Raw genomic sequence first — 26,775 nt, 5'->3', positions numbered from 1 at the left:
CTCCACCAACTTGGTAAGGTTTCGAAAAAATCTTCCTCAGGGAAGAGGCTCTCTAGAAGTGCAAAGAGTAATTCTATGTTACTAGAAATCCCCCATTTTGCATTCTCATTATCACAGTAAAAACGTAATAACACTCACAGCTCCATGGTACACACGCTCCTGCATAGAAAAAAATGGCCGTGGCGTCTCGACGCAGATCCAGATTATAAATAGGCTACAGCTGATCAAAAATCCCCAGCCTGTGATTGGCTGTAAAAAGACTGCAAAGCGCCCAATCAATTTCAGAGTTAAGTCCATCCGGATGAAGTGTGTGAAGTTGAAAAATCCATCGTTGTTCTTTTAAATTCAAAAGCTGACTAATATTCCCACCTTCCCACATGCATATGCCAGCTCCCATGATAGTGGGCTCTGTGACAGTGAGGAAACATAGATGTGCATGTTATAAAAATGGCCAACATACACATGTGTGTTCTGACATACCAGTACATGAATGTGTATTGCCATATTGTACCCATTGATATTTAAGGCATTTATGTTTCTAAACTGGATGCTTCTGTCACATGTAGCTACTGCTTAGAGGTCCATTTCACCATGTATCATAGAACAGGTTCTACATCAGCTGATCCTGTTCTAAAATACTTGCAAAACGTCAGATATCCTGACCTGGACATCTCAGTTCCAATTTGCATGTCCTTTCTAAAATGCTCCTCAGAATCTGCACGCCTCGTAACAACATCAAAGAAATATGAAGAAGGAACCTATGAAGTTCTGAAACATAATGGACCATAACATCTATGTGTAACTTCTTTTGAGTGATCCAACTAAAGACATTACAACTTCCACAGTATCATAAATTTCCCATGACCAACTCAGAGCCAAGGTGATTGATATTCATAGCAATTTTGTTAAGGTAATCTTATAGGCTGACTTGAACAAATCATCAATCCATCCGCTTTCTCCCCCCCATCTACAAACACACATGTGCACAAGATATGCATATCTGGTAAATTTTGGGCGGGTAGCTTGATGTCTGGTCAAAATTTACCTGGTTTAGTGTAAAAGGAGAATTTAGGTGTTATGATTGGGGTCTGAACCCCTCTCAAACTTACCTCTTTCCTGGGGGTCAGCTGCTTAGCTGGCTTCTGTTTCTTTTCTCTTTCCTTTCTGAGCTGGCTCTGTCTCTCTGTGCTGGCAGCTTCCAGCAGCATGGGGTTAATTGTCTCACTTCACTACAGGGTTGCCAGGTGGAAAATATTTTTCCAGCCTAAAGGAGCCCAAAATCCAGCCCAAAACCCGCCCAAACTCAAACCCCGCCCCTGACACCCCCGCCCCCGCGTCATCACCCCCGCCCCCGCCGTCATCAACCCCCGCCCCCGCCGTCATCGGCCCCGCCTTCCCCGTCACTAACCCCGCCTCCCACGTCTCTAACCCCGCCTCCCACGTCACTAACCCCGCCTCCCACGTCACTAACCCCGCCTCCCACGTCACTAACCCCGCCCAAAAACGTCACTAACCCCGCCCACCGCGGCCGAAAAAGCCACCTAAAAAAACCGCCCGAAGCACAAAAACCAGCCCAAAAAAACGCAACCCGCAGCGGGCAAAAATTTCCCGCGGCGGGTCGCGGAAAACCGCCCAATTGGGCGGTAAAACCGCCCACCTGGCAACACTGCTTCACTACAGCTGTGTGTGTGTTGCCTGAGTTGCTCTAACTCTCTTTGGGTGTACTGGCTTCAAGTGTTTCACGGTTTTGCATTGGTGTGGGTTGGGCCTCTCTGGGTCAGTGTGCTTTTGCCTAGGTCTAGGGAGTGTGACATCATCAGGGAGGGCCTTGATAAGGAAGTGGGTTCTTTCCTTCAGGGCCTTTGCAACAGTGGTGTTTGCTTTAGGTAGGGTGGTGCAGTGTGCACTTCGGACGTTGTGTCTAGTTTCCCTGCTTGCTTTTGCTAAGGTCCAGGTTAGTGTTAGTGCAGTGTGCACTGGTGACTGTGTGTTTAGCTTTCCTGCTTTTCCCTTTTGGTTCCCCTGCTGTTTCCTCTTGGTTTTGGAAGCATTGCTGTGTGTAGGGCTTTGGAAGCTCTGTTGCTGATAGAAGTACTTCAGGGTTTGGTGTTGTTAGGAACACTGCAGAGTTTGCTGTTAGAAGTACTTCTGGGTTTATGCTAGAGGGAGCATTGCAGTCTTTGCTGTTGGTGTTTGGTGATTTAGAATCACTTTTGGCTTATATGTGAGCTTCCCTTCTTTTCTTGTGGCTCCCCCCTGTCTTCCCTTTTAGTGCTAGGAGCTCTTCTGGTTGCTTACCAGAGTAGTGCTTGGGACCTTGTTAGTTGTTTCTAGCTTGCTAGAGCAGTGCTTAGGTAGCTGGTTAGTTCTGTGTTTAGCTTATTAGTGTAAAGCTCTGCTTGTAGCTTGGTGCTTAGTAGCACCTGTGTTAGCTTTGTATTTAGTACCCTGCTCTGTTAGTTTAGGGCTTAGGAAGTCCCTTTCTTGAGCAGGGCTTAGGAGCTCCTGTTTAGTATAGGGCTTAGGAAGTCCTTTTGTCAGTTTACGGTTAGGAACACTCCTGCTGGTTTAGGGCTTGGGAGCACGTAGATCAGTTTAGGGTTAGGAGCACTTCTGTTTCCAGTCCTGGTCCCTATGTCATCCGGTATCCAGTAAGTCCTGTCGGCTACTCGAACCCAGGAGCTCAACTCTTGGGGGGCTTAGTAGCTAAGTACAGGTGAAGCTGTTGGACCAGTCCAGTGTGCTCCAGTCCCGTGTTCCGGTCCTGTGTCCTCCAGTCCGGGGGACCAGTCCAGGGTGTTCCAGTCTGGTGTGCTCCAGTCCAGTGTGTTCCGGTCCGGTGTGTGTTCCAGTCCTGTGTCCTCCAGTCCGGGGGATTCCAGTCCATGTGTTCCGGTTCGCTGGGCAGTGCCTGCAGTCCCTGCCGGTGTGCTTACCCAGTGTTGGTTGGTGGGTTTTGCCTGCTGCTGTCGCTCCTCGTCAGCAGCCCAAGGGCTCACGTTTGCTCCAGAGCCCGGCCCCGCGGGCTCTGAACCTGAGAACCTGACAGATTGCAAAGGCCATGAGCCCGGCAAGAACCCCCGCCCAGCTGACCCAGCTGGGGTCCAGCTCCATCGTTGTTCTTGATCCTTCTATGACTCTTCGTCAGTATCGTGGGAAACTTTTGTCTCATCCTGTTTTGAAGAAGACCCCTGAAGCGGCAGCTGAGAGAAAACGTGTCCGGTGGCTTGGAATCGCTGAAAACCCAGTTTCAGATATGGACCCTTTCATCACGCTCGCTGAATATCGCCGCAGCCTGGTCTTGAATCCAGCTTTGTGGGATACTCCTGAAGCTGTCGCTGAGAGGAGACGTCTTGGGAATTCCACGCTCTGGGCCCAGCAGGGGTCCAGTCCCGTTCAAGCAGCGCGCCTAGACAAGCCTCTGAATCCAGTCCGAGCAGCACGTCCAGCCAAGCTTCAGAGTGCAGTCTGTGGGATGCTGCTGGCCGAGCCTCCGATTCCAGTCCGAGAGGGGCTTCTCACCGAGCCTCCGGTGCCAGTCCAGATGGCGCCTCCACGCAAGCCTCGGAGTCCAGTTCAAGTGGCGCTTCAAACCAGGCCTCCTAGTACCAGTTTGGATCCCAGTTCCAACCCCATTTTTGATCTGGATCCGTTTCTGACACTCCAGGATTACCGGGTTGCACTTTTGTCTGATCCAGCCCTGAAGAATACTCCTGAAGCTGCAGCGGAAAGAAGGCGTGTCTCCTGGCTAGGGTTCGAAGAAAACCCAGTTTCTGCTATTGATCCCTCTACCAAGCTGTTCTTTTACCGCTTCCAACTCCTCTCGGAGCCAACCCTACGGGATACTCCGGAAGCCCAAGCTGAAAGAAGGTGGCTTCCTGATTTTTCCCGCCAAACTTCTGAGTCCAGCCTGAAGGGCTTTGCCTGCCAAGATGCTGAGTCTGGATCGAGTGGCAGCAGTGGCAGCCGGGATGCTGAGTCTGGAGTGAGTTGCAGCATTGACAGTCAAGATGCTGAGTCTGGATCGAGTTGGAGTTCCAGTCAAGATGCTGAGTCTGAATGGAGTTGGAGTTCCAGTCAAGATGCTGAGTCTGGATCGAGTTGGAGTTCCAGTCAAGATGCTGAGTCTGGATCGAGTTGCAGTTCCAGTCAAGATGCTGAGTCTGGACCGAGTTGGTGTTCCAGTCAAGAGGCTGAGTCTGGATCGAGTTGCAGTTCCAGTCAAGAGGCTGAGTCTGGATCGAGTTGCAGTTCCAGTCAAGATGCTGAGTCTGGATCGAGTTGCAGTTCCAGTCAAGAGGCTGAGTCTGGATCGAGTTGCAGTTCCAGTCAAGATGCTGAGTCTGGATCGAGTTGGAGTTCCAGGCAAGATGCTGAGTCTGGATTGAGTTGTAGTTCCAGTCAAGATGCTGAGTCTGGATCGAGTTGCAGTTCCGGTCAAGATGCTGAGTCTGGATCTAGTTGTAGTTCCAGTCAAGATGCTGAGTCTGGAGTGAGTTGCAGCATTGGCAGTCAAGATGCTGAGTCTGGATCGAGTTGCAGTTCCAGTCAAGATGCTGAGTCTGGATCTAGTTGTAGTTCCAGTCAAGATGCTGAGTCTGGAGTGAGTTGCAGCATTGGCAGTCAAGATGCTGAGTCTGGATCGAGTTGTAGTTCCAGTCAAGATGCTGAGTCTGGATCGAGTGGTAGTTCCAGTCAAGATGCTGAGGCTGGATCGAGTTGTAGTTCCAGTCAAGATGCTGAGTCTGGATCGAGTTGCAGTCCCAGCCGGGATGCTGAGTCTACACCGAGTGACGAGTCTACGATGAGTGCTGAGTCTGCACCGAGTGCAGAGTTCAGCCGAGATGCCGAATCAGAATTGAGTTACAGTCCCGGGCAAGATGCTGAGTCCGGGTCAAGTTACAGTCCTGGCCAAGATTCTGAGTCCGGTGAGAGTTGCCGTCCCGGCCAAGATGCTGAGTCCGGGTCAAGTTGGAGTTCCAGTCCCAGGCAAGATGCTGAGTCCGGGCCAAGTTGGCGTTCCAGTCCCGGCCAAGATGCTGAGTCCGGTGAGAGTTGCCGTCCCGGCCAAGATGCTGAGTCCGGGTCAAGTTAGAGTTCCAGTCCCAGGCAAGATGCTGAGTCCGGGTCAAGTTGCAGTTCCGGCCAAGATGCTGAGTCTGGGTCAAGTTGGAGTTCCAGTTCCAGGCAAGATGCTGAGTCCGGGTCAAGTTGCAGTCCCGGTCAAGATGCTGAGTCCGGAGCAAGTCCCAGTGCCAGCCGAGATGCTGAGTCTACGTTGAGTACCGAGTCCAGCCAAGAGGCTGAGTCCGAATTGAGTGGCAGTTCCGGCCAAGAGGCTGAGGCCGGATCAGATTGCAGTCTCAGGCAAGATGCTGAGTCTACTCTGAGTTCCCACTTCAACCAAGATGTTGAACTCCTCCTGAGTTCCAGCTCCAGCCAAGAGGCAAGATCCAGTCTGAAGTCCTGTTCGAGTTCCTGTCCGGCTTCAGATTCCAGGATGGGTGTTGGCTCTAGCCCAGTTCTGGCTGCTACAGTGGAGTGCCAGGAGGTCAAGGAAGTTGTGGACTCCTTTGGGAGAGGGTTCCTGTTGAACTGGATGCCACTTGGTGCATCCAAGACTCTGATCCTGCCTAGCAGCCGTACTAAAGAGCCTCGTGGCGGCCAAAGCCACTCTGGTTTCCAAGTTCCAGATGTACTAGTTACTTCCTGCCCAGCCATCCAGATTTATGTTGTGAAACCCATTGGGAGATTTCATCACAGCTACCCATGGAGACCTAAATTGTCTTTTGAGACCTGGGGCTCCCGTGGGGACACGGGAGCCTTGAGGGGGAGGTGCTGTTATGATTGGGGTCTGAACCCCTCTCAAACTTACCTCTTTCCTGGGGGTCAGCTGCTTAGCTGGCTTCTGTTTCTTTTCTCTTTCCTTTCTGAGCTGGCTCTGTCTCTCTGTGCTGGCAGCTTCCAGCAGCATGGGGTTAATTGTCTCACTTCACTACAGCTGTGTGTGTGTTGCCTGAGTTGCTCTAACTCTCTTTGGGTGTACTGGCTTCAAGTGTTTCACGGTTTTGCATTGGTGTGGGTTGGGCCTCTCTGGGTCAGTGTGCTTTTGCCTAGGTCTAGGGAGTGTGACATCATCAGGGAGGGCCTTGATAAGGAAGTGGGTTCTTTCCTTCAGGGCCTTTGCAACAGTGGTGTTTGCTTTAGGTAGGGTGGTGCAGTGTGCACTTCGGACGTTGTGTCTAGTTTCCCTGCTTGCTTTTGCTAAGGTCCAGGTTAGTGTTAGTGCAGTGTGCACTGGTGACTGTGTGTTTAGCTTTCCTGCTTTTCCCTTTTGGTTCCCCTGCTGTTTCCTCTTGGTTTTGGAAGCATTGCTGTGTGTAGGGCTTTGGAAGCTCTGTTGCTGATAGAAGTACTTCAGGGTTTGGTGTTGTTAGGAACACTGCAGAGTTTGCTGTTAGAAGTACTTCTGGGTTTATGCTAGAGGGAGCATTGCAGTCTTTGCTGTTGGTGTTTGGTGATTTAGAATCACTTTTGGCTTATATGTGAGCTTCCCTTCTTTTCTTGTGGCTCCCCCCTGTCTTCCCTTTTAGTGCTAGGAGCTCTTCTGGTTGCTTACCAGAGTAGTGCTTGGGAAGCACCTTGTTAGTTGTTTCTAGCTTGCTAGAGCAGTGCTTAGGTAGCTGGTTAGTTCTGTGTTTAGCTTATTAGTGTAAAGCTCTGCTTGTAGCTTGGTGCTTAGTAGCACCTGTGTTAGCTTTGTATTTAGTACCCTGCTCTGTTAGTTTAGGGCTTAGGAAGTCCCTTTCTTGAGCAGGGCTTAGGAGCTCCTGTTTAGTATAGGGCTTAGGAAGTCCTTTTGTCAGTTTACGGTTAGGAACACTCCTGCTGGTTTAGGGCTTGGGAGCACGTAGATCAGTTTAGGGTTAGGAGCACTTCTGTTTCCAGTCCTGGTCCCTATGTCATCCGGTATCCAGTAAGTCCTGTCGGCTACTCGAACCCAGGAGCTCAACTCTTGGGGGGCTTAGTAGCTAAGTACAGGTGAAGCTGTTGGACCAGTCCAGTGTGCTCCAGTCCCGTGTTCCGGTCCTGTGTCCTCCAGTCCGGGGGACCAGTCCAGGGTGTTCCAGTCTGGTGTGCTCCAGTCCAGTGTGTTCCGGTCCGGTGTGTGTTCCAGTCCTGTGTCCTCCAGTCCGGGGGATTCCAGTCCATGTGTTCCGGTTCGCTGGGCAGTGCCTGCAGTCCCTGCCGGTGTGCTTACCCAGTGTTGGTTGGTGGGTTTTGCCTGCTGCTGTCGCTCCTCGTCAGCAGCCCAAGGGCTCACGTTTGCTCCAGAGCCCGGCCCCGCGGGCTCTGAACCTGAGAACCTGACATTAGGATTCCAGAGGTGGAACTTAGAAGTTAACTGGATAGCAGTAATATTAAGCCTCTGTCCAGTTAATTTTATGTAAGGGGTCCTTTTACTAAGGTGCACTAAAAAAATAGCCTGTTCTAGTGTAAGCACATGTTTTGGACATGCGCAGATCCATTTTTTTATTTTGATCGAAAATGGACATGTAGCAAAATGAAAATTGGCACTCGTCCATTTTGGGTCATTGACTTAGTGGTAAGGTCTCACGCGTTAACCGGGCAGTAATGGTCTACACACGTCAAATGCCTTTTACCACCCAGTAGCGCCACATACCAGTGCACGTAAAAAATGTAATTACCGCTCAATCCATGTGGTAGTCGGGAGATAATTCCAAATTGATGCACGTTGGTCGCGCATAGGCGCCTACGCGGCTTAGTAAAAGGGCCCCCAGGTTTCTTGGCCACTGATATACTATAGCAGGCCTAAAGTAAATGGATAAAGATATGCAGTTATCTTAAAGCTGCTATATTCAACTGTGCTGTGATAGCTGAATGTCTAATTGAATAATGTTAGCCAAGATTTTCTGAAAAATACCATTGCATCAAACAAAAATATCTTTAAGATTTATTTTTTTAATTCATTAAAAGTTGCCGTTGATGGTTACTGGAGTTGCTGGTCAACATGGAGCACTTGTGATGGTTCTTTAAAGAGAAGAAGGGTACGGCAATGTAATAACCCTGCACCGCTGAATGGAGGAAAACCATGTAAGGGTGAGCAGCAGCAAGAGGAAAACTGTCACTTCTCACTGTTCCCTAATAGGTAATGTGATGGAAAAATAAAATTGATAAAGCACATTTCATTGTCTTGTTTTGTTTGATTTTGAAATTCAAGAACTAAAGAGTTGACCTACTGGGTCAGACAAAGGGTTCATCTGGCCCAATATCCTGTTTACAACAGTGGTCAGTCCAGCTCACAAGTACCTAGCAGAATCCCAAAAAGGAGCAAGATTCCATGCTACCTAACCTCAGGGATAAGCAAAGGCATTCCCCAGGTCTACCTTAATAGTCTTTTCCTTCAGGAATTTGACCAAACCTATTTTAACAAAATAGTACATAATCTACCTGTCTAGAGGTATGCTGAAATCCAGGTTTCAGAAGTCTTTCTGAGGGAGCTGAAAGAGTAGATCAGGACAGGAAGAAGGAACAGGAAGGGGATAAGAGCAAACAGGAATAGGTAAGAATTGAAGCCGACAGAAGTAAAGGCAGATTTATGGCAGGTAACAAAGACAAATCCCAGGACTCACAGAGGAAGTTAAATATTAGATCCAAACTAAATTCAAAAATTCCACTCCACGTCCCAAAATATAAGATCAAAAAAATATACAGCACAACTTACTGTTTTCAGAGTACCAAAACAACTAGCTGCTCATACCTGGCTTACTTAACAATCAAAATGGCTGACTCTTATAACTAGTGACATCAGATGCTAGGAAAGAATGTAACCAATCAGCATGAGGCAATCTGTCAGCCAATAAACAGTCAAACAATGTCTTCAGAAGCTATGTGTTCAAATAAAATGATACCATTCGATGCAGGAATTTAACTCCCAGGCTCTAAAGAGTTCAACATATAAATCCATTTTTGTTCTTGCTGCAACAACCGCTTTCGCCGATCGCCACCCCTGGTGAGCAGTGCAATCCATTGAAGAACTACACAATGCAAATCCTGAAAAGAGTGATGGGTATGAGCACAATCTGCAGCCACTGGTGTTCCCTCTGCCCGTATATGTATAGAACTTTTATGTTCCGTCAGTCTGATAAACAACTTTCTGGTAGTCTTACTTATGTATAATTTCTTATATGGACATAATAAACAATATACTACGTGATTAGATCTACACGCCATTTGAGTCTTAAGGTCATAACTCCTGTTGGTCAAAGGGTCTATGAATGTCTCCAACATAATATCACAAAATGAACACTTGCCACATTTAAAGTGGCCTCGTGAAATAGATGCCCCTTCTAGTACTTGTGTACAGGGTGACAGCATGGAAGGACTTAAACATTCCTTAAGGTTTGTTCGTCACTGAAAGGCAACCCTGAAAGAAAACCCAGACAAAGCAGGGATCATTTTGAATATGTCCCAATATTTGCTCACAGCTTGCACCACTCCAGATGTGAATGAAGTATATTTGGTCACATAGGTCAGCACGTTGGCATCTTCAGAAAAAGACAGCATAGAAACTAACAAAAGATCTTGCTGATTACATTTAGTTCTGTGGTAAGCATTCTTCAAAACATTGGAAGGATAACCATGCACAGTCATCTTCACACATAGTCCTCTCACCTGCAGCTTAAAATCAGAATCATTTGAACAAACTCCTCGATATCAGATGAGTTGTGAAAAGGGCAGACTATTTTTCAATGAGGGAGGATGACAACTACTGTACTCTAACAGAATGTTTCTGTGTGTATCTTCATGAAACACTGTAGTCACAAAAGCATCTCCCATCTTCTTTATTAATGCATCCAGAAACGAAATAGGTTGAAAATCACATTGCAAAGAAAAAAATATTCTAGGATGGTAGCTGTCCAAATACATCACAAATTCCCGCAAGCTCATTTCATCTCCATCCCATAAAAGAAAAAACATCATCTAAGTATCACACCCAAAACTTCACTTGTTGAAATGATGGGCAAGTCCATTTGACCTTGATACACCAGATTGGTCAGATTCCTGAAGCAGGTGTACAGGAGCCAAAATACAGCCACCGTGTTGAATACTTTTGGTGTATTTCTAATAAATACAGTATCACTGACTACAATCTTCTTTGTCTTCCTTTTGGTATTTGGAAGTGCCATCTCTGCCCTGCTCTTTGGTTGATTCTACTACAATTATAGGGAGTTTTGTTCCCTCATCTCTTGTGGGTGTTTTCCTTTACAACTTTTGATTTGGAAATGCTCTTTTTCGTGAAGGAGAGATTGGAGGAATAGGAGAAAGTAAGAATGTCTTCATATTATGGAATCAAGTTTAGTCAGAATACTGTTTTATTAGAAGGAAGAGAGATTAACAAATTAAAGATTTACTAGGTGTCAGTTTCAGTATGATAATTTACACTTTCACCAGTACACTAGCTAGCATGAAACAATGAAATCAGGATAATGTGGAGCTTAGATCACAGATAGATGTGTTGTGTATTAAGTGAGGGATGATTTTACTGTTTATCATTTGCAAAACAACGTTGAAATATTTATAGATCTTTGTTAGCAGCTCACACAATGGAAAAGATTATGCCAATTGTAGCCACCAATAATGGGCTTATAAATACATATCTGTTTCCTATGTTCTCTTAAATTTGGGGTTCTTCCTCAGGATACAAAAGGTTCCTGCTAAGCCTGCCAGTCTGCTCCTTTTTATTTCTGTCATAGACAAAGAAAAGAATATCATTACACATTTGGGTTTTACAGGATAGCTTCAAAATATGTATTGAATATCCATTAAATCCATTTATCTATATTGATCAAAGTACCAAATCATAGACAAAGCCAATTAAAGGACAAAGGAAGGTCATCTTAATATGAACTCTATACTATATTAAGACTATATTAAGACTACCTCCCTTTTTCTTAAAGGGGTCAAGTCAATTCAGTGGATTTCATGGCATAAATCTCCTTTTTTATCTTCCTAAGAGTCTGTTGATATTTTGCAGGGGAGCTCTATGTATACATGATGACGAAGCAATAAAAGAGGTAGATGTTGTCGATCCTGAACCTGATACTGGATGTATTAAACCATTCCCACCAGAAAATGGCTTTTTAAGGGTGAGATGTTATATAGAAGCATGCTAATTATTGTTTTGAAATTTACTAAAATACAGGTGTGGGTAATCTTTGGCATTTGTGTCACATGATGGTATGAGAAGACTGTTCCTCCAGCACAGGACTCCTCCTGAAATGCTCACACTGTGCTCATTTTCAAAATTTGCAAGAGTACTCTGCTGATCTCATGATGCAAAGATTAGCAAAACCAGCCCATGAGTTTTGAAAAAGCAGTGAAGGTATTTCAGAGTGTGCATGTGTACCAGGTGGCCTGAAAATGTAGGATTTCACTGGTACCTTTCCCTCACTGACAGGCAGATGATCAAAAGCCCCGTGCTGTTCCAAACAGTGCTCTAAAATAGCGCTGGAACAGCGCGGGGCGCTTTTAGACCTATGATCAGAGATAATGCATGAAAATTTAAGCAGCGCAATTATCTCTGATTATGGGGTAGAAGTGCGGAAGAATTGTGCCTGAGCATGCGCTCAGCACAATCCTCCTGCACTTCTTTGACAGGTCTGGGCTGGAGACCAATGAAAAGAGAAGGACGCCCATCTTTAAATTGGAAGATGGACGTCCTCAACTGCCCTGTTGCAGGAACGGCCAAATTTCAAGAGGGTGCAGAGGCATAGCGATGGGGCAGTTGAGGACATCCAAAATTTGGACGTTTCTGTGACGGGGCAGTTGAGGATGTCCACATTATCAAACTCAACTTATCATACATTATTCAAGCTCAACTTCATAATGTTTCACTACCATTTTGAAATTTCTGTTATAAGACTTTGTATTTCGAATTACTATGTAAGCCGCATTGAGCCTGCATTGTGTGGGAAAGCGCGGGGTACGAATGTAATAAATAAATAAAAAGACGTGTAGGCACCTACGTTTATCCAACGCACGTCAATTTGGAACTACTGCCCGGCTACCATGTGCCCTGGGCGGTAATTCCATTTTTTACACATGTTGTGCGTCAGAAAATATTTTTTATTTTCTACCGCACGATGCTAACCAGGTGGTAATCGGCAGTGTACGAACACTGACGATTACCACCTGGTTAATGTGTGAGACCTTACCGCTAAGTCAGCATGTGTTGGTAAGATCTCAGGCCCAAAAATGGACACGCGCCAATTTTAATTTTGCTGCACATCCATTTTTGGCCAAAAAAGGGCCTTTTTTACAGGCATGCTGGAAAAAGGACCTGCACACGTCCAAAACACGTGCTTACACCAGAGCAGGCCATTTTTCAGTGCACCTTAGTAAAAGGACCCCTAAATTGGCTAACAAACCAATTGGTGCCAATAATTGAGCGCTAACAATCAATTATTGGCATCAATTGGCAACAATTTGTGCATGCATGTTGCTAAACGCTATTCTATAAAGATCCATGCGTAAATCTTACAGCATGCAACTCAGAAAGGGGCATGGCCATGGGAGGGGCATGAGCAGGTGAGAGGCATACCCTAAAGATACATGCAGTGTTACTGAATACCAGGGATCTGCACACCAAGATTTATACCAGGTTTCAGTTGGTGTGGATCCCGGCACTACACATTATTCTGTAAAGGGCACCTATTATTATTATTATTATTATTATTAATTACATTTGTACCCCGCACTTTCCCACACATAGCAGGTTCAATGCAGCTTACATAGTAAATAAAATTACAAAGTCTTGAAGGAGGAGTCCTTGTTATTCCGGAACACACATGGAGGGGCATAATTGAACGAAAACGCCTATCTCCATGGGCGTTTATCTCCAAGAACAGGTCCGTGAAGGGGCGGACCGAACCGTATTTTGGGAAAAAATAGACGCCCATGTTTTATTCAACAATGTGTGAGCTGGGCGTTTTTGTTTTTCAGCGATAATGGAAAATGAAAGCGCCCAGCTCAAAAACGAATAAATCCAAGGCATTTGTTCATGGGAGGGGCCAGGATTCGTAGTGCACTGGTCCCCCTCACATGCCAGGACACCAACCGGGCACCCTAGGGGGCACTTTTACAAAAACAAAAAAAAAGGTAAAAGAGCTCCCAGGTGCATAGCACCCTTCCCTTGTGTGTTGAGCCCCCCAAATCCCCCTCAAAACCCACTGCCCACAAGTCTACACCATTACTATAGCCCTAAGGGGTGAAGGGGGGCACCTACATGTGGGTACAGTGGGTTTGGGGGGGTTGGACGACTAATAAGCATTAAGCAGCACAATTGTAACAGGTAGGGGGGATGGGCCTGGGTCCACCTGCCTGAAGTCCACTGCACCCCCTAACAACTCCTCCAGTGACCTGCATACTGCTGTCAGGGAGCTGGGTATGACATTTGAGGGTGAAAATAAAAAGTTGAGAAACTTCATTTTTTGTGGTGGGAGGGGGTTAGTGACCACTGGGGGAGTCAGGGGAGGTCATCCCCGATTCCCTCCAGTGGTCATCTGGTCATTTAGGGCACTTTTTGGGGCCTTATTCGTGAAAAAACAGGGTCCAGGAAAAGTGTCCTAAATTTTAGCTAAAAACGCATACTTTTTTCCCATTATCGGTGAAATGCGCCCATCTCTGTTCGGCAGATAACCACGCCCCAGTTCCGCCTTCGCCACACCTCTGACACGCCCCCATCAACTTTGTCCGCATCCGCGACGGATTGCAGTTGAAAACGTCCAAAAATCGGCTTTCGATTATACCGCTTTATTCGTTTTTGTGAGATAAACGTCCATCTCCCGATTTAGGTCGGAACTTGGGCGTTTTTCTCATTCGATTATAAGCAGGATTACGTTCAATTATGGGTGTTTTTTTAGCATCAAATTTTGAGCGTCATTTACTGAATCCAGCCCATAATGTGCATAAATGTTAGCATTCTAAACATTTATGTGTGTAATGCGCTCATAAATGTGAGCATCCAGATTATAGAATTTCACTCTAAATGACTCTTACAAAATTGGTAGATTTGTCACTTTCAGAATGTTTTTTATTAAATAGGGCCTAATTTGGCACAACTTTGGGATCAAATCAGATAATCCAGCTGAAGACTGTAAAGTCCTTTCGAAATGTGCATTTTCTTCATCGTTAATACGGGTTAGATTTTAATGTTAATTGTGCAGCATGGTTCTATTATTTGTTTGTATCGCTATGAATATGCAAAATAAGATTCTAGGCGTGTGTGTGTGTGTGTTTTAAATAACTATAAATAATATGTATAAGACAATAACATGTATGCACATGAATATGCTAATGTGCCACACCCCACCCTTTGCCCCCCAAATGAAACTATCAAATTACGCCTATGTTGGAGGTGCCCTGTTATAAAATTTCCCTCTTAATGTGTTTCTTGTTAGATCTCAAAAGAAATTTCCTTTTTGTCCCATTAATTGGAATAAGTATCTATATACTGAGGGATGTGCCTGGGTAGGAAAGAAGACTAAACTAAGACCTGATATGATGTGTAATACCTATGTTTTAATGCTCTATGGCTGTAATAGTTAGCTTGAAACAATAATCTCTGTAATATCTATATTTTAATGCTCTGGGGCTGTAATGGTTAACTTGTAACTATAGCAAATTAACTTAAGACTGTTAAACAAGCTAATAAATAATGTTTGCTTTTTTTTTACTTAATTTCACACTGAGTTTATCAATAAACCTACAAATTCTCTTGTATCCCAAGCTTCAGGTCACCAAATCTCCCAGCAAATGAATGTTCACCTACCCAGAGAGACTTCCTCTTCTCATAATTCTCTTAGAACAGAAGCAATATAGATGTTTAATTCCTTCTTTTAAAGATCAACTGATATAAGTCCTGCTGTTCTGTTGCTTTATTATTATTTTTCTCTATAGCATCACCACTCCTCCTTTTCTTCCTATTTTATTCTTCCTAATTAATTATAGGGTTTTCCTAACCACCACTGAATCCAAATCAGCCCTTCAGTTGCAGCCCTACATCAGTGACTTTCTCTGATTCTCTAGGCATGCATAGCTTTCTCGGTGTTGCCCTTTTAAAACAAATAGGAGTAAATATTTTTCACTCAGTGAACAGCTAAGCTCTGGAACTTGTTGCTGGAGGATGTGGTAACAGCAGTTAGCATATCTGGGTTTAAAAAAAGGTTTGAATAATTTCCTGGAGGAAAAGACCATAGTCCGCTATTAAGATAGATATGAAAGCCACTGCATACCCTGGGATTGGTAGCATGGAACGTTGCTACTATATGGGTTTCTGTCAGGTACTTATGATCTGGATTGGCCACTGTTGGAAGCAGGATACTGGGCTAGATGGACCAGTTTGGCTATTCTCATGTTCTTATGTAAAGGCTTTCAACAACTGCAGTAGCACAGTCTGATAAAGTTCCTTCAAATCAGGCCAGGTTACAATATTACTGATGTCTTCTAACTGGGTCTGCAGGTTTTAATCAAGGGAATCTCTGAAACATTTGACTTCCATATAGCAAAGAATACTTTATCATCGTTATTGTCATTATCATCTGCATAAGAAGTAGTGCTGTCTAATTCATCAATTGCATCTTCACCTTTATCTTCATTATCGTTGTCATGCTGTCCAATTACAAAGAAGGCCTTCACAAAGTTGGAATCATTGTCTGTTGTTCTAATAATTTTTTGTCTGATGGCAAACTCTTGAGAACTAATCTTCTCAAGAGTTTGCCATCAGACAAAATGCAAGAACATCAAATGTGTGGGAATCCTTCAGTCTTAAGACCAGACAAGCAGAATTCCTCTCTAAAGACTATCAAGCCAATGGACAGTCACCCTAATGTAAAATTTTCCATGGGATGACCAACAGCCTATTGTTATAGAGACATATATCTGTTTGCCAAGAATTGCTAAAAGCTTCAGCTTCACCTCCACTTTAAAGTAACCCAACTCATCACTATTCTGCTTGGCTGGAGACCAGTAACTAGTTCAACAAACACAGGCAACTCCACTGTTCTCATAGGCTATAGCCATTATATAGCAAAATTTAAGATGAAATGAACCACTGTTTATGTGACGAGGTTTGCAATAGCGAAATCCTGTTCCTGGTTTTGCTGTTTCTTTTGGTTTACTGAGTAATCGTCATTTACATCTTGCTTCCACTTTTACAACTTCAACCATTATATGTAACTGAGTAAAAGTAGTAAAAATTGGTGAAATTATTACTTCAGTAAAGTAAAAGTAACAAATGTTAACCTTTACTTCTTTACAAATAAAAGTAACAAAACTTTTACTTAAGTACAGTAACTAATTACATTGACTTGGTTACTATACAACACTGACTGTTTCCTCAGCTGTCCTATTCTATTCTGTGAAAACTACTCTTCCACATTGTGGTTCCTCTCAGGGGCAATTTCTCCAAATGGGATATTTTTGCACATTGCTCACATCTTATTGGGGTTTGGAGCAGTTAGTTTATTTATTTATTTATTTATTGACTGTCTTTTTGAAGGAATTCACTCAAGGCGGTGTACAGCAAGAATAAGTCAAATATAAGCAATAGACAATTACAGCAGTAAAAATAGTCAAACAACAATACAAAGTATGGCGTGGAGGGGCATAATTGAACGGGGCGCCCAAGTTTTCCTGGGGCTTTCCTCGCAGGACGGCTCCGTGAAGGGGCGGGGAAACCCATATTATCGAAACAAAATGGACATCCATCTTTCATTTCGATAATACGGTCGGGAACCTACAAATCTCATCATTTAGGTCAACCTTAGAGATGGTCATCCTTAGAGATGGTCGTCCCCAGTTTTCGTCGATAATGGAAACTGAGGATGCCCGTCTCAGAAACGACCAAATCCAAGTCATTTGGTCATAGGAGGAGCCAGCAATCATAGTGCACTGGTCCCCGTCACATGTCAGGACACCAACCGGGTACCCTAGGGGGCACTGCAGTGGACTTCAGAAATTGCTCCCAGGTGCATAGCTCCCTTACCTTGTGTGCTGAGCCCCCCCAACCCCCCCAAAAAAACCCCAATCCCCACAACTGTACATCACTACCATAGCCCTAAGGGGTGAAGGGAGGCACCTACATGTGGATACAGTGGGTTTCTGGTGGGTTTTGAAGGGCTCACATTTACTACCACAAGTGTAACAGGTATGGGGGGATGGGCCTGGGTCCGCCTGCCTGAAGTACACTGCAGTACCCACTAAAACTGCTCCAGGGACCTGCATACTGCTGTCAAGGAGCTGGGTATGACATTTGAGGCTGGCATAGAGGTTGGCAAAAAAAATTTTTTTTAGGGTGGGAGGGGGTTGGTGACCACTGGGGAGTAAGGGGAGGTCATCCCCGATTCCCTCCATTGGTCATCTGGTCAGTTCGGGCACCTTTTTGAGACTTGGTCATAAGAATAAATGGACCAAGTAAAATCACCCCAGTCCCGCCTTCGCTACACTGCCGACACCCCCCCCCCCCCCCCCCCGTGAACTTTGGTCATCCCCATGACAGAAAGCACTTGAGGGCGCTCAAAATCGGCTTTCAATTATGCAGATTTGGGCGACCCTGAGAGAGGGATGTCCCTCTCCCGATTTGTGTCAGAAGATGGGCGCCCTTCTCTTTCAACAATAAGCTTGATAGTATGCTACATTACAGTGCCAACACAATACACAATAAAACATTTTAATAGGCAGCATAGGGTGTAAGCAAAGATGGAACATATATATAGATAAGATAGAGTAACAGGAATAAGAAAATAAAGGACTAGTTAAAGAGAGTTGCAATTGAGGTCAGAAAGGTACTTGAACATTATCTTGGTTAGGGTAGGAGTAGATAAACATGTTCTATTCGCTTTCCTAACCTTCTGCTCAGTGTGCTGCTGCGGCTAGGAAAGCGAATAGAATGTTGGGTGTTATTAAGAAGGGTATGGAGTCCAGGTGTGCGGATGTTATAATGCCGTTGTATCGCTCCATGGTGCGACCGCACCTGGAGTATTGTGTTCAGTACTGGTCTCCGTATCTCAAAAAAGATATAGTAGAATTGGAAAAGGTACAGCGAAGGGCGACGAAAATGATAGTGGGGATGGGACGACTTTCCTATGAAGAGAGGCTGAGAAGGCTAGGGCTTTTCAGCTTGGAGAAGAGACGGCTGAGGGGAGATATGATAGAAGTGTATAAAATAATGAGTGGAATGGATCGGGTGGATGTGAAGCGACTGTTCACGCTATCCAAAAATACTAGGACTAGAGGGCATGAGTTGAAGCTACAGTGTGGTAAATTTAAAACGAATCGGAGAAAATTTTTCTTCACCCAACGTGTAATTAGACTCTGGAATTCATTGCCGGAGAACGTGGTACGGGCGGTTAGCTTGACGGAGTTTAAAAAGGGGTTAGATAGATTCCTAAAGGACAAGTCCATAGACCGCTATTAAATGGACTGGAAAAATTCCTCATTTTTAGGTATAACTTGTCTGGAATGTTTTTACGTTTGGGGAGCGTGCCAGGTGCCCTTGACCTGGATTGGCCACTGTCGGTGACAGGATGCTGGGCTAGATGGACCTTTGGTCTTTCCCAGTATGGCACTACTTATGTACTTATGTACTTATGTAATATGTGCAGCCGGTGTCATTTACTTCTTCCATTAAAGGCCTGGTTGAAGAGCTTATCTTATCCCTTCAAACTTCAAAAAGTATTTATGTACCTAATGTATATTGTCTAACGTAAATCTCTTTGTGGATTTACCTCAATAATATTACTAATGAATATCCCTTGAAATTTACTTAAATATTATTTTTCACAGATAAGCAAAATTTGACTCTTTTAACAAATTCTTTCTATTCTAACCCCTTAACTAGTGAGTCAATGTATATAACAAGATTGAACAGTAGGTTGGGTGGAAGTAGGGGTGTGGGCACTTCTTGCTAGTGTCATTGATTTTTATGAGATTCATATGTTTCTGTAATACAAAGCAGCTCTAGATTTTGACCAATTTCAAGCATCAATATTTTGGTCTTACTTAAACTAGTGATACATCAGTTGTGAACCAAGAAAATCTCCATTAGTTATTCCAAAATTCTGCTTTATATTTACTTACCTACCTAGTGATTCATGTTTTATAACTCATGCAAAATGTTTCTGGTTATTTCAAAACAAAACAGTCAGTCTCTAATACTTATGCCATAGAGGGCAATTCTATAAATTGGTGCCTCAGTCTAGGTGCGCTTAGGGGTAAGTTCTATATATGGCACTGGAAGAAACCCCACTGAGCACTATTCTATAAACCATGCCAAACGTTAGGTGCGGTTTATAGATTAGCACTTAAGCACAGGGGTTATGCCTACATTTAGATGGATCCACTTCCATCCATGAAAAAATGGTGCAAACGCCAGCGCAAAAATTTAAGCATGTAGGCCCAATTGCATATGTAACTGAAATCCATGCCCACACTCTGCCCTGAATTACCCATGACCCTCCAATTGTGGTGCACCCTTTTCCGGGACATGCGTAAAATGTAGACATGGATCACGTGCCTAAATTTCTATGTGTACATCTTAATTGTTTCCAATTAGCACCAATAATTGCTTGTTTAAAAGCCAACACTTGTCACTAATTGGCTCATTATTCAATTAAGATGTGTGTGCAATTTGGGCACACACCCAAATTTGCATGGCACATCTTGAAGAATGTTACATAGAATTAGGGGATTAGTGCCAATTCTATAATGGCATCTTGGTACCAAGATTCCATGCCCTGTGTCAATGGCAGGTGTAAGTTGACGTGCCTAGTTTATGATATTCTGTAAACTATGCATGTACATGGGAGACAGGCCCATGGTCCATCCCTTTGTGTACGCCCACCCTTCCAGTTAGGTATTAAGGCACTTAGGGGCCCTTTCCCTAAGCTGTGTAAGTGTCTCCGTGCACCCAACATGCGCCAAAATGGAGTTACCACATGGCTCTTTCGGTAATTTCATTTTTGGTGCGCATCCGATACACGCGTCTGAAAAATAAATTTTATTTTTGGATGCGCGTATCAGATGCGTGCTAAGTGGCATTTGATGCACGTAGGTCATTACTGCCCGGTTACTACATGAGACTTTACCACTAGGTCAATGGCTGGTCTCAGATCCAAAATAGACACACGCCAATTTTGATTTTTTTTCCACACGTCCATTTTCGGCAAAAATTTTAAAAAGGCGTTTTTTGCAGGCACACTGAAAAATGGATCTGTGCGCGCCTAAAACATACACCTACACTACCACAGGCCATTTTTCAGCGCACTTTAGTAAAAGGACCCTTTAGGTGCTACTTTAGGGGCCCTTTTACTATGCAGCGGTAAAAGGAGCCCTGCACTAGCAGTGGCAGCCATTTTTATCACGTGCCAGGGCCCCTTTTACTACAGTGGGTAAAAAGGCCGGAAAAAGAAATAGTTGCATAGTAAGTTTGCATTTGCCGTGCAGCCATTTCAGGGGGATCACTTATCGCCACCCATTGAGGTGGTGGCAAGGGCCCCCATGCTTACCCAGCAGTATCTGGGCGGTGCACGACACTGCTCGATTACCGTTGGGTAACCCTCTGCCGGAAATGGTGCGCACTGGGGGTGGAACTACTGCCAGCACCCGTGTTGCGGGTTGCTGCACATAAGTACATAAGTATTGCCATACTGGGAAAGATCAAAGGTCCATCAAGCCCAGCATCCTGTTTCCAACAGTGGCCAATCCAGGTCACAAATACCCAGCAAGATCCCCAAAATGTACAAAACATTTTATACTGCTTATTACAGAAATAGTGGATTTTCCCCAAGTCCATTTAATAACGGTCTATGGACTTTTCCTTTAGGAAGTCGTCCAAACCTTTTTTAAACTCCGCTAAGCTAACCGCCTTTACCACATTCTCTGGCAATGAATTCCAGAGTTTAATTACACGTTGAGTGAAGAAATATTTTCTTAGATTTGTTTGAAATGTACTACATTGTAGCTTCATCGCATGCCCCCTCATCCTAGTATTTTTGGAAAGCATGAACAGGTACGGCAACCCTTTAGTAAAAAGCCCCTTACAGAATAATGCCTAGTACACATGGATTCCTGTCAATTTCATGGCACCTTTGATGTGTGTAAGTAGCACCTACCTCTAGTCACCACTTGATAGAATTGCCCCCATACTGTCTTATTCTAACAGCCTATTGTTAAGAATGCTGTTTTTATATTTTGCTAGAGACTCTGCTAGATCACATCCAAGTTTCCAAGTTTAATTAGTGCTTGATATACTGTTCAATCAGAAGCCTTTCACATATGAAGTGAAAAGATATTTTCCAAATGTGATTTATATAGTAGCAATATGCTGCTCTTCATGGAACATGTATTGATAGGCTCTTTGTGAGACATTTCATCACATGAACTATTTTTAAAGAAAGTGAGGCAGGGAGAGTATTATGGATTGCTCTCTTGCCATGAATAATTAGCTATGGCACATTAAAAAAAAATAGTGCTCCCAAAGGTAAAGTAATTCATCAAGGATAATCAGCATACTGTATATGCATTAGATAAACAGCAGCAGGGAATAAAACATGATTCTGAAAAAGCCTGCAAAAACATTTTAAATTAAAAGGAAATGCATCAATTTTCAGTGCGAAAGAAAGTAATATAGACAAAATTGAGTGATAAAGTATGAATTGTACAAAGTCATAAACGGGCTCAATGAATACTCCCTAGAAGCTCACTGATGCTAATTTTGTAGATAGTTCTTGTATTTTGACAGTGGAAAGGGAGAGAGAATGGTATTGGTATTCTACTGCATTGTCAGTTTCATGAAGGGCAATTCTATAACAGTGCACTCACGTTTACGTGATGCTTGAGCATGTAACTGTACAGAATACTGACACTTTCAGGGGTAAATCTACACTTTGCCTTGTAAGTGGAAGCAGAACACATATTATTTATTTATTGATGCACTAGGATTTATTTACCGCCTTTTTGAAGAAATTCACTCAAGGCGTTGTACAGTAAAAAATAAATCAAGCATAAGCAATAGACAATTACAGCAGTAAAAATATTCAAATAACAATACAAAGCAGTGGCGTAGCTATGTGGGGCCATGGGGGGCCTGGGTCCCCGTAGATTTGGCCCTGGACCCCCTGCCGACAACCCTCTCGACCCCCCCTCCCGCCGACAACCCTCCCCCCACCACCACCACTAACAACAACTTTCCACCCCTGCCGACGACCCTCTTGACCCCCTCCCGCTGCCAACCCTCTCCCGCCGCCGCCGCCGTCGCCTACCATTGCTGGTGGGGGACCCCAACCCCCACCAGCCGAGGTCCTCTTCTTCCGGCACAAGGCTTCGTTCTGTTTCTGTGAGTCTGACGTCCTGCACGTACAACATACAGGACGTCAGACACACAGAAACAGAATGAAGCCTTGTGCCAGAAGAAGAGGACTTCGGCTGGTGGGGGTTGAGGTCCCCCGCCAGCAAATGTAGGTGACATCGGCGGCGGGGGAGGGTTGGCAGCGGGAGGGGGGTCAAGAGGGTTGTCGACAGGGGGGGGGGAAGTTGGTGGTGGTGGTGGCGGGGGGGTCGGCAGTGGCAGGGGGTCGCAATGGCGGGGGGGGGGGGGTCGGCGGCACCGGGGGGGCTAAAATGTGCCCCCTCACCTCGGGCTCTGGACCCCCCTCCCGCCGAAGTCTGGCTACACCCCTGATACAAAGTATGGCATAGTACACTACTTACAATGTCAACATAGTACATAATAAACATTTTAATAGACAGTGTAGGCTGTAAGCAAAGATGGAACATATAGAGGCCCGTTTACGAAGCGGCGGTAAGCCCAACACGGGCTTACCGCATGCTATTCTGGGACTACTGGCAGCCCAAAGTGGCCACCAGTGGTAGTTTTGGGTCGAGCGTGTGCCATTTCCAGGGAAAAAATTAAAACCCTGGAAATAGCGCAGCGGTAACCCAGCAGTAATTGGGCATCACCACGCACTGCCCGGTTACCACCAGGTTACTGTAGGAGCCCTTACCACTACCTGAATGGGTGATGGTAAACCGCGTGGCCAAACAGTAAGTGTTGTCTTACCACATGGCCATTTTTGGAGGGGGCTTTTTTCCTGCTGCAGTAAAAAGGGCCCTGGTGCATGGGAAAAATGGCCCCACCTAGTACCGTAGTGCCCTTTTTCCTGCAGCTTGGTAAAAGGATCCCTTAGATAGGTAAGAGAGTAAAAGGTAGAAAATAAGGGGACTAATTTTAAAGAAAGTTGCAGATGAGGTCAGAGAGGTGCTTAAATATTATCTCAGCTAGGGTAGGAGTACACACACACCTTACAGAAAACAGTAAGTTACACATGTCCTTGCCACATTTGGGTGCCTGCTGTTACATCGGATCTATGGCTGATGCAAGTGCCTAAATGTAAGGCATGCCAATACCAGGTTATGCTAGTATTCTATAACAGAATCTGAGAGTCCAGGTACTGTTACTGCTTTCGACTCCTAACCATGACTCTCTTACTCAACACCCTCACTTATCACCCCTACCACTGCAATTTCCCCACCCCTAGCTGTCTGTTCGTCTGTCCAGTTTAGATTGTAAGCTCTGTTGAGCAGGGACTGTCTTTTTTTTTCATGTTGATTTGAACAGCGCTGCGTAGGTCTAGTAGCGCTATAGAAATGTTTAATAGTAGTAGTAGTATTCTATAACAGAATCTGAGAGTCCAGGTACTGTTATAGAATAGGTTCTCACTATATGGCATCGGGGTACCTAAAAAGAGGCGCCCACATGCAGGATCATATTATAACAAATTGCCTAGGTGTGAAGGTCAAGTAGGTGCCTTTTTCAAGCCTATTTTATAAAGATACATACATGCCTATATATCTTTATATATTACAATAATAATTCTACAACATTCAATTAAAAACGTGCAATTTTCAAGTGTATTCTGCAACTATTTTTCAAAATGAATCTAAAAGTTGCTGGTGCATTAGGTTGTTAGTTGTCTGCCCCTAGAGGTTGTTTACTAATGGGTTAGGGCCTCTTTTACAAAGCCACACTAGCGATTCCCACATAGCAAATGAGAGGAAGCTCATTCAATTCCTATGGTCTTCCTCTCATTTGCCACATGGGAATCACTAGCACAGCTTTGTAAAAGAGGACTTTAAATAAATAAAAGCTAAAAGGTGAGGAGTTTGAGTAAAACTTGAAACTACACTGGAAACGCTGAAGAAATTAAAAAAGATATCTCACTTGAAAAGTTTGCTGAAGTAAATAAACCAGTTACTGTAACTTATGTGAGAGGTATAAGTGTGGGTGGCAAGAAATCGTAGAAAATACTTGAAATGTTTATGTTTTTTGTTGAATATTTTGTAGAATTCATACAATGTCAGGCAAATATTTTTGTATTTTAAAAAGTGGTCACCTTTAAAAAATTTTAGGCAATGCATGATTTTTGAAAACTAACTAGTGTGTAAGTTTTGATGACTTGCCATCTTTTTGCAAAGACTTTTGAGCTAGTCCTCCACTTTTACAAGTTTCCAAGTATGTTCTTGTTTTTTGTGTGAGTATAACAGGTGGTTTTTTTTTAAAAAGCTTACTGTTTGCTCACAAAAGTTATTTAGTTATTTATTTATTAGGATTTATTTACCACCTTTTTGAAGGAATTCACTCAAGACGATGTACAGTAAGAATAGATCAAACATGAGTAGTAAAAATATTTGAACAATACAAAGTATGGCATGGTATACTACTTGCAATGACAACACAATATGTACTAGAACATTATAATTGGTAGTGAAAGGTAAGGCAAAGTTGTAACATATAGATGAGTAAGAATGTAGGAAGAATTAGAAAGTAAGGTGATTGATTTGAAGAAAGTTACACATGAGGTCAGAGAGATGGTTAAATATTATCTCAGCTAGGGTATTAAAATGGTGTTTTAGGTATGAGAATTGTGTCCGTTAGCAAATAAATTATCCCCCCTATTTACTAAGCCGCTATAGCAGCTGCCGTGCGCTAATGCTGACACAGCCCTTCCACTTTGAATGGGCTGTGTCAGCATTGTTGTGCGGCAGTCACTAGCACGACACAGTAAACAAGAAGGAGGTAAGTGTGAAAAATATCCTACAACCCTTTTTCCTGTATTCCATTATAGGAAAATATAACAGTGTAATTGGTGTGATGAACATTAAGCTTTGTCATATCTGTTATTGTGAGTCTGAAAGTAAATGTTTATTTGGTCAAGCATGTGTGAAATGAAGAATTAAAGGTTACCGAACAAAGTAACAGAAGATTTGCAAGATTTATGAGATGTTTTAGGAACAGAGAAAGTAAGTAAGGCAGACCATCAATAAAGGCCTGACAGTTTGCAGAAAAATCGTAACTGCATGAACTGAAACTTGGGGTTGGGCAACAGCAGGAAAAGTGGTGTGAGCTGAAAAGCTAAAATTTCAAGATTCAATCTCTTTCCAGTGACTATTTTAATTCGTCTACTTTTTTTCATTTTTAAACCTTAATCTCTACACAACTGCTGGGCTCTTGGAATTATAATATATATTTTGAGAAACCTTCCATCCAGGGCTATATTTGTTGTTACAAATTTTAAAAATATAAAAGTTTAGCACAGTAGGTGTCAAATGCACAACCTTCCCTGTTAAGGATGAGCACCAAACCACTAAACCCCCTTTTACAAAGCCCCACAGTAATGCCGATACAGCCCATTCACTTTGAATGGACTATGTAAGCATTACTGTACCAGCAGCCACTAGCACGGCTTTGTAAAAGAGGGGGGGGGGGGGGTAAATTAGTTAATCTACAATAAGTGTAAACTTGCAATTTCAGTATATTTACAGCTTACTATACAAAATAAAATGTAATCTTTCAAACTTCATACTTACAGTATGGATAGAAGCCAAAAATCTAAAAACCAAAAACGTCGCCTCTGAAGGGTAGTGCCCAGTTTCTTCCACTAAAATTTCAGGCTTTAATCTCTTTCTAGTGACTATTTAATTCAGATCTACTTTTTCAATTTTCAACCCTTAATATCTAAGGAACCGATGAGCTCTGTGAATGATAACTTATCTTTTCAGAAAGCTCTAATCCAGGGCAATGTTTAAAACGTTTTTTTGATGCCCTGGCTTTAGTTTGATTTTTTTCATCCACAATGAGGGAAGATAATTTACAAATGACCAATTTAGATGAGTAAAATGGTTTGTTTGGGGTTTTTTTTCCCTTTATAAGACTGTCCAGACCCTACCCAAATGTATGTCCTTTTGTCAAATATGCTCTATGTAGGATATGCACATATTTACAGAACAGTTCTCAGGCAGGATTTTCAAATTTACACATGTATGTGCACCCATAAGCATGTATATGTCATATTCTATCCATTCAACTAGTAACAGGCTCAATCTCCAATATGTGAAAATAGCACAAGCCCAATATAAACCTCAAAGTCAAACACAACCAATGGATTTGTAAAGAAAGATTTTTTGGGAATTTTTATGGATCTCAGTAGCGAAGTCTGGTGGTTCCAATATCTTTTATCCACACAGATCACATATCCCAATATCGTCACTAGTCCGGTTTTTTAACAAACAATTTATAATCTCAAAACTTTTCAAATACTATATTTTTATCTTAATCACAAATTTGCAACATATGCAAGTTTGTAAATATATAGAATCAATAACTTAGCTTTGTATATGCATGTGTCGGCTCCAGGG

General features: G+C 43.6%; 1 protein-coding gene across 1 annotated transcript in view; it reads left to right on the top strand.

Annotated features, from left to right (window-relative positions):
- C6 (complement C6) overlaps positions 1–26,775 on the top strand; it is a 126,857-nt gene that overhangs the window by 74,098 nt on the left and 25,984 nt on the right. The window contains exons 13-14 of the mRNA XM_030193083.1: positions 7,999–8,170; positions 11,060–11,171. Coding sequence (XP_030048943.1) covers positions 7,999–8,170; positions 11,060–11,171 — 284 coding nt within the window. The remainder of the gene's footprint in view (positions 1–7,998; positions 8,171–11,059; positions 11,172–26,775) is intronic.

Source organism: Microcaecilia unicolor, chromosome 2 (assembly GCF_901765095.1).
Source record: "Microcaecilia unicolor chromosome 2, aMicUni1.1, whole genome shotgun sequence".
NCBI classification, from domain to species: Eukaryota; Metazoa; Chordata; class Amphibia; order Gymnophiona; family Siphonopidae; genus Microcaecilia; species Microcaecilia unicolor.
This window is presented reverse-complemented; position numbering and strand designations above follow the sequence as displayed.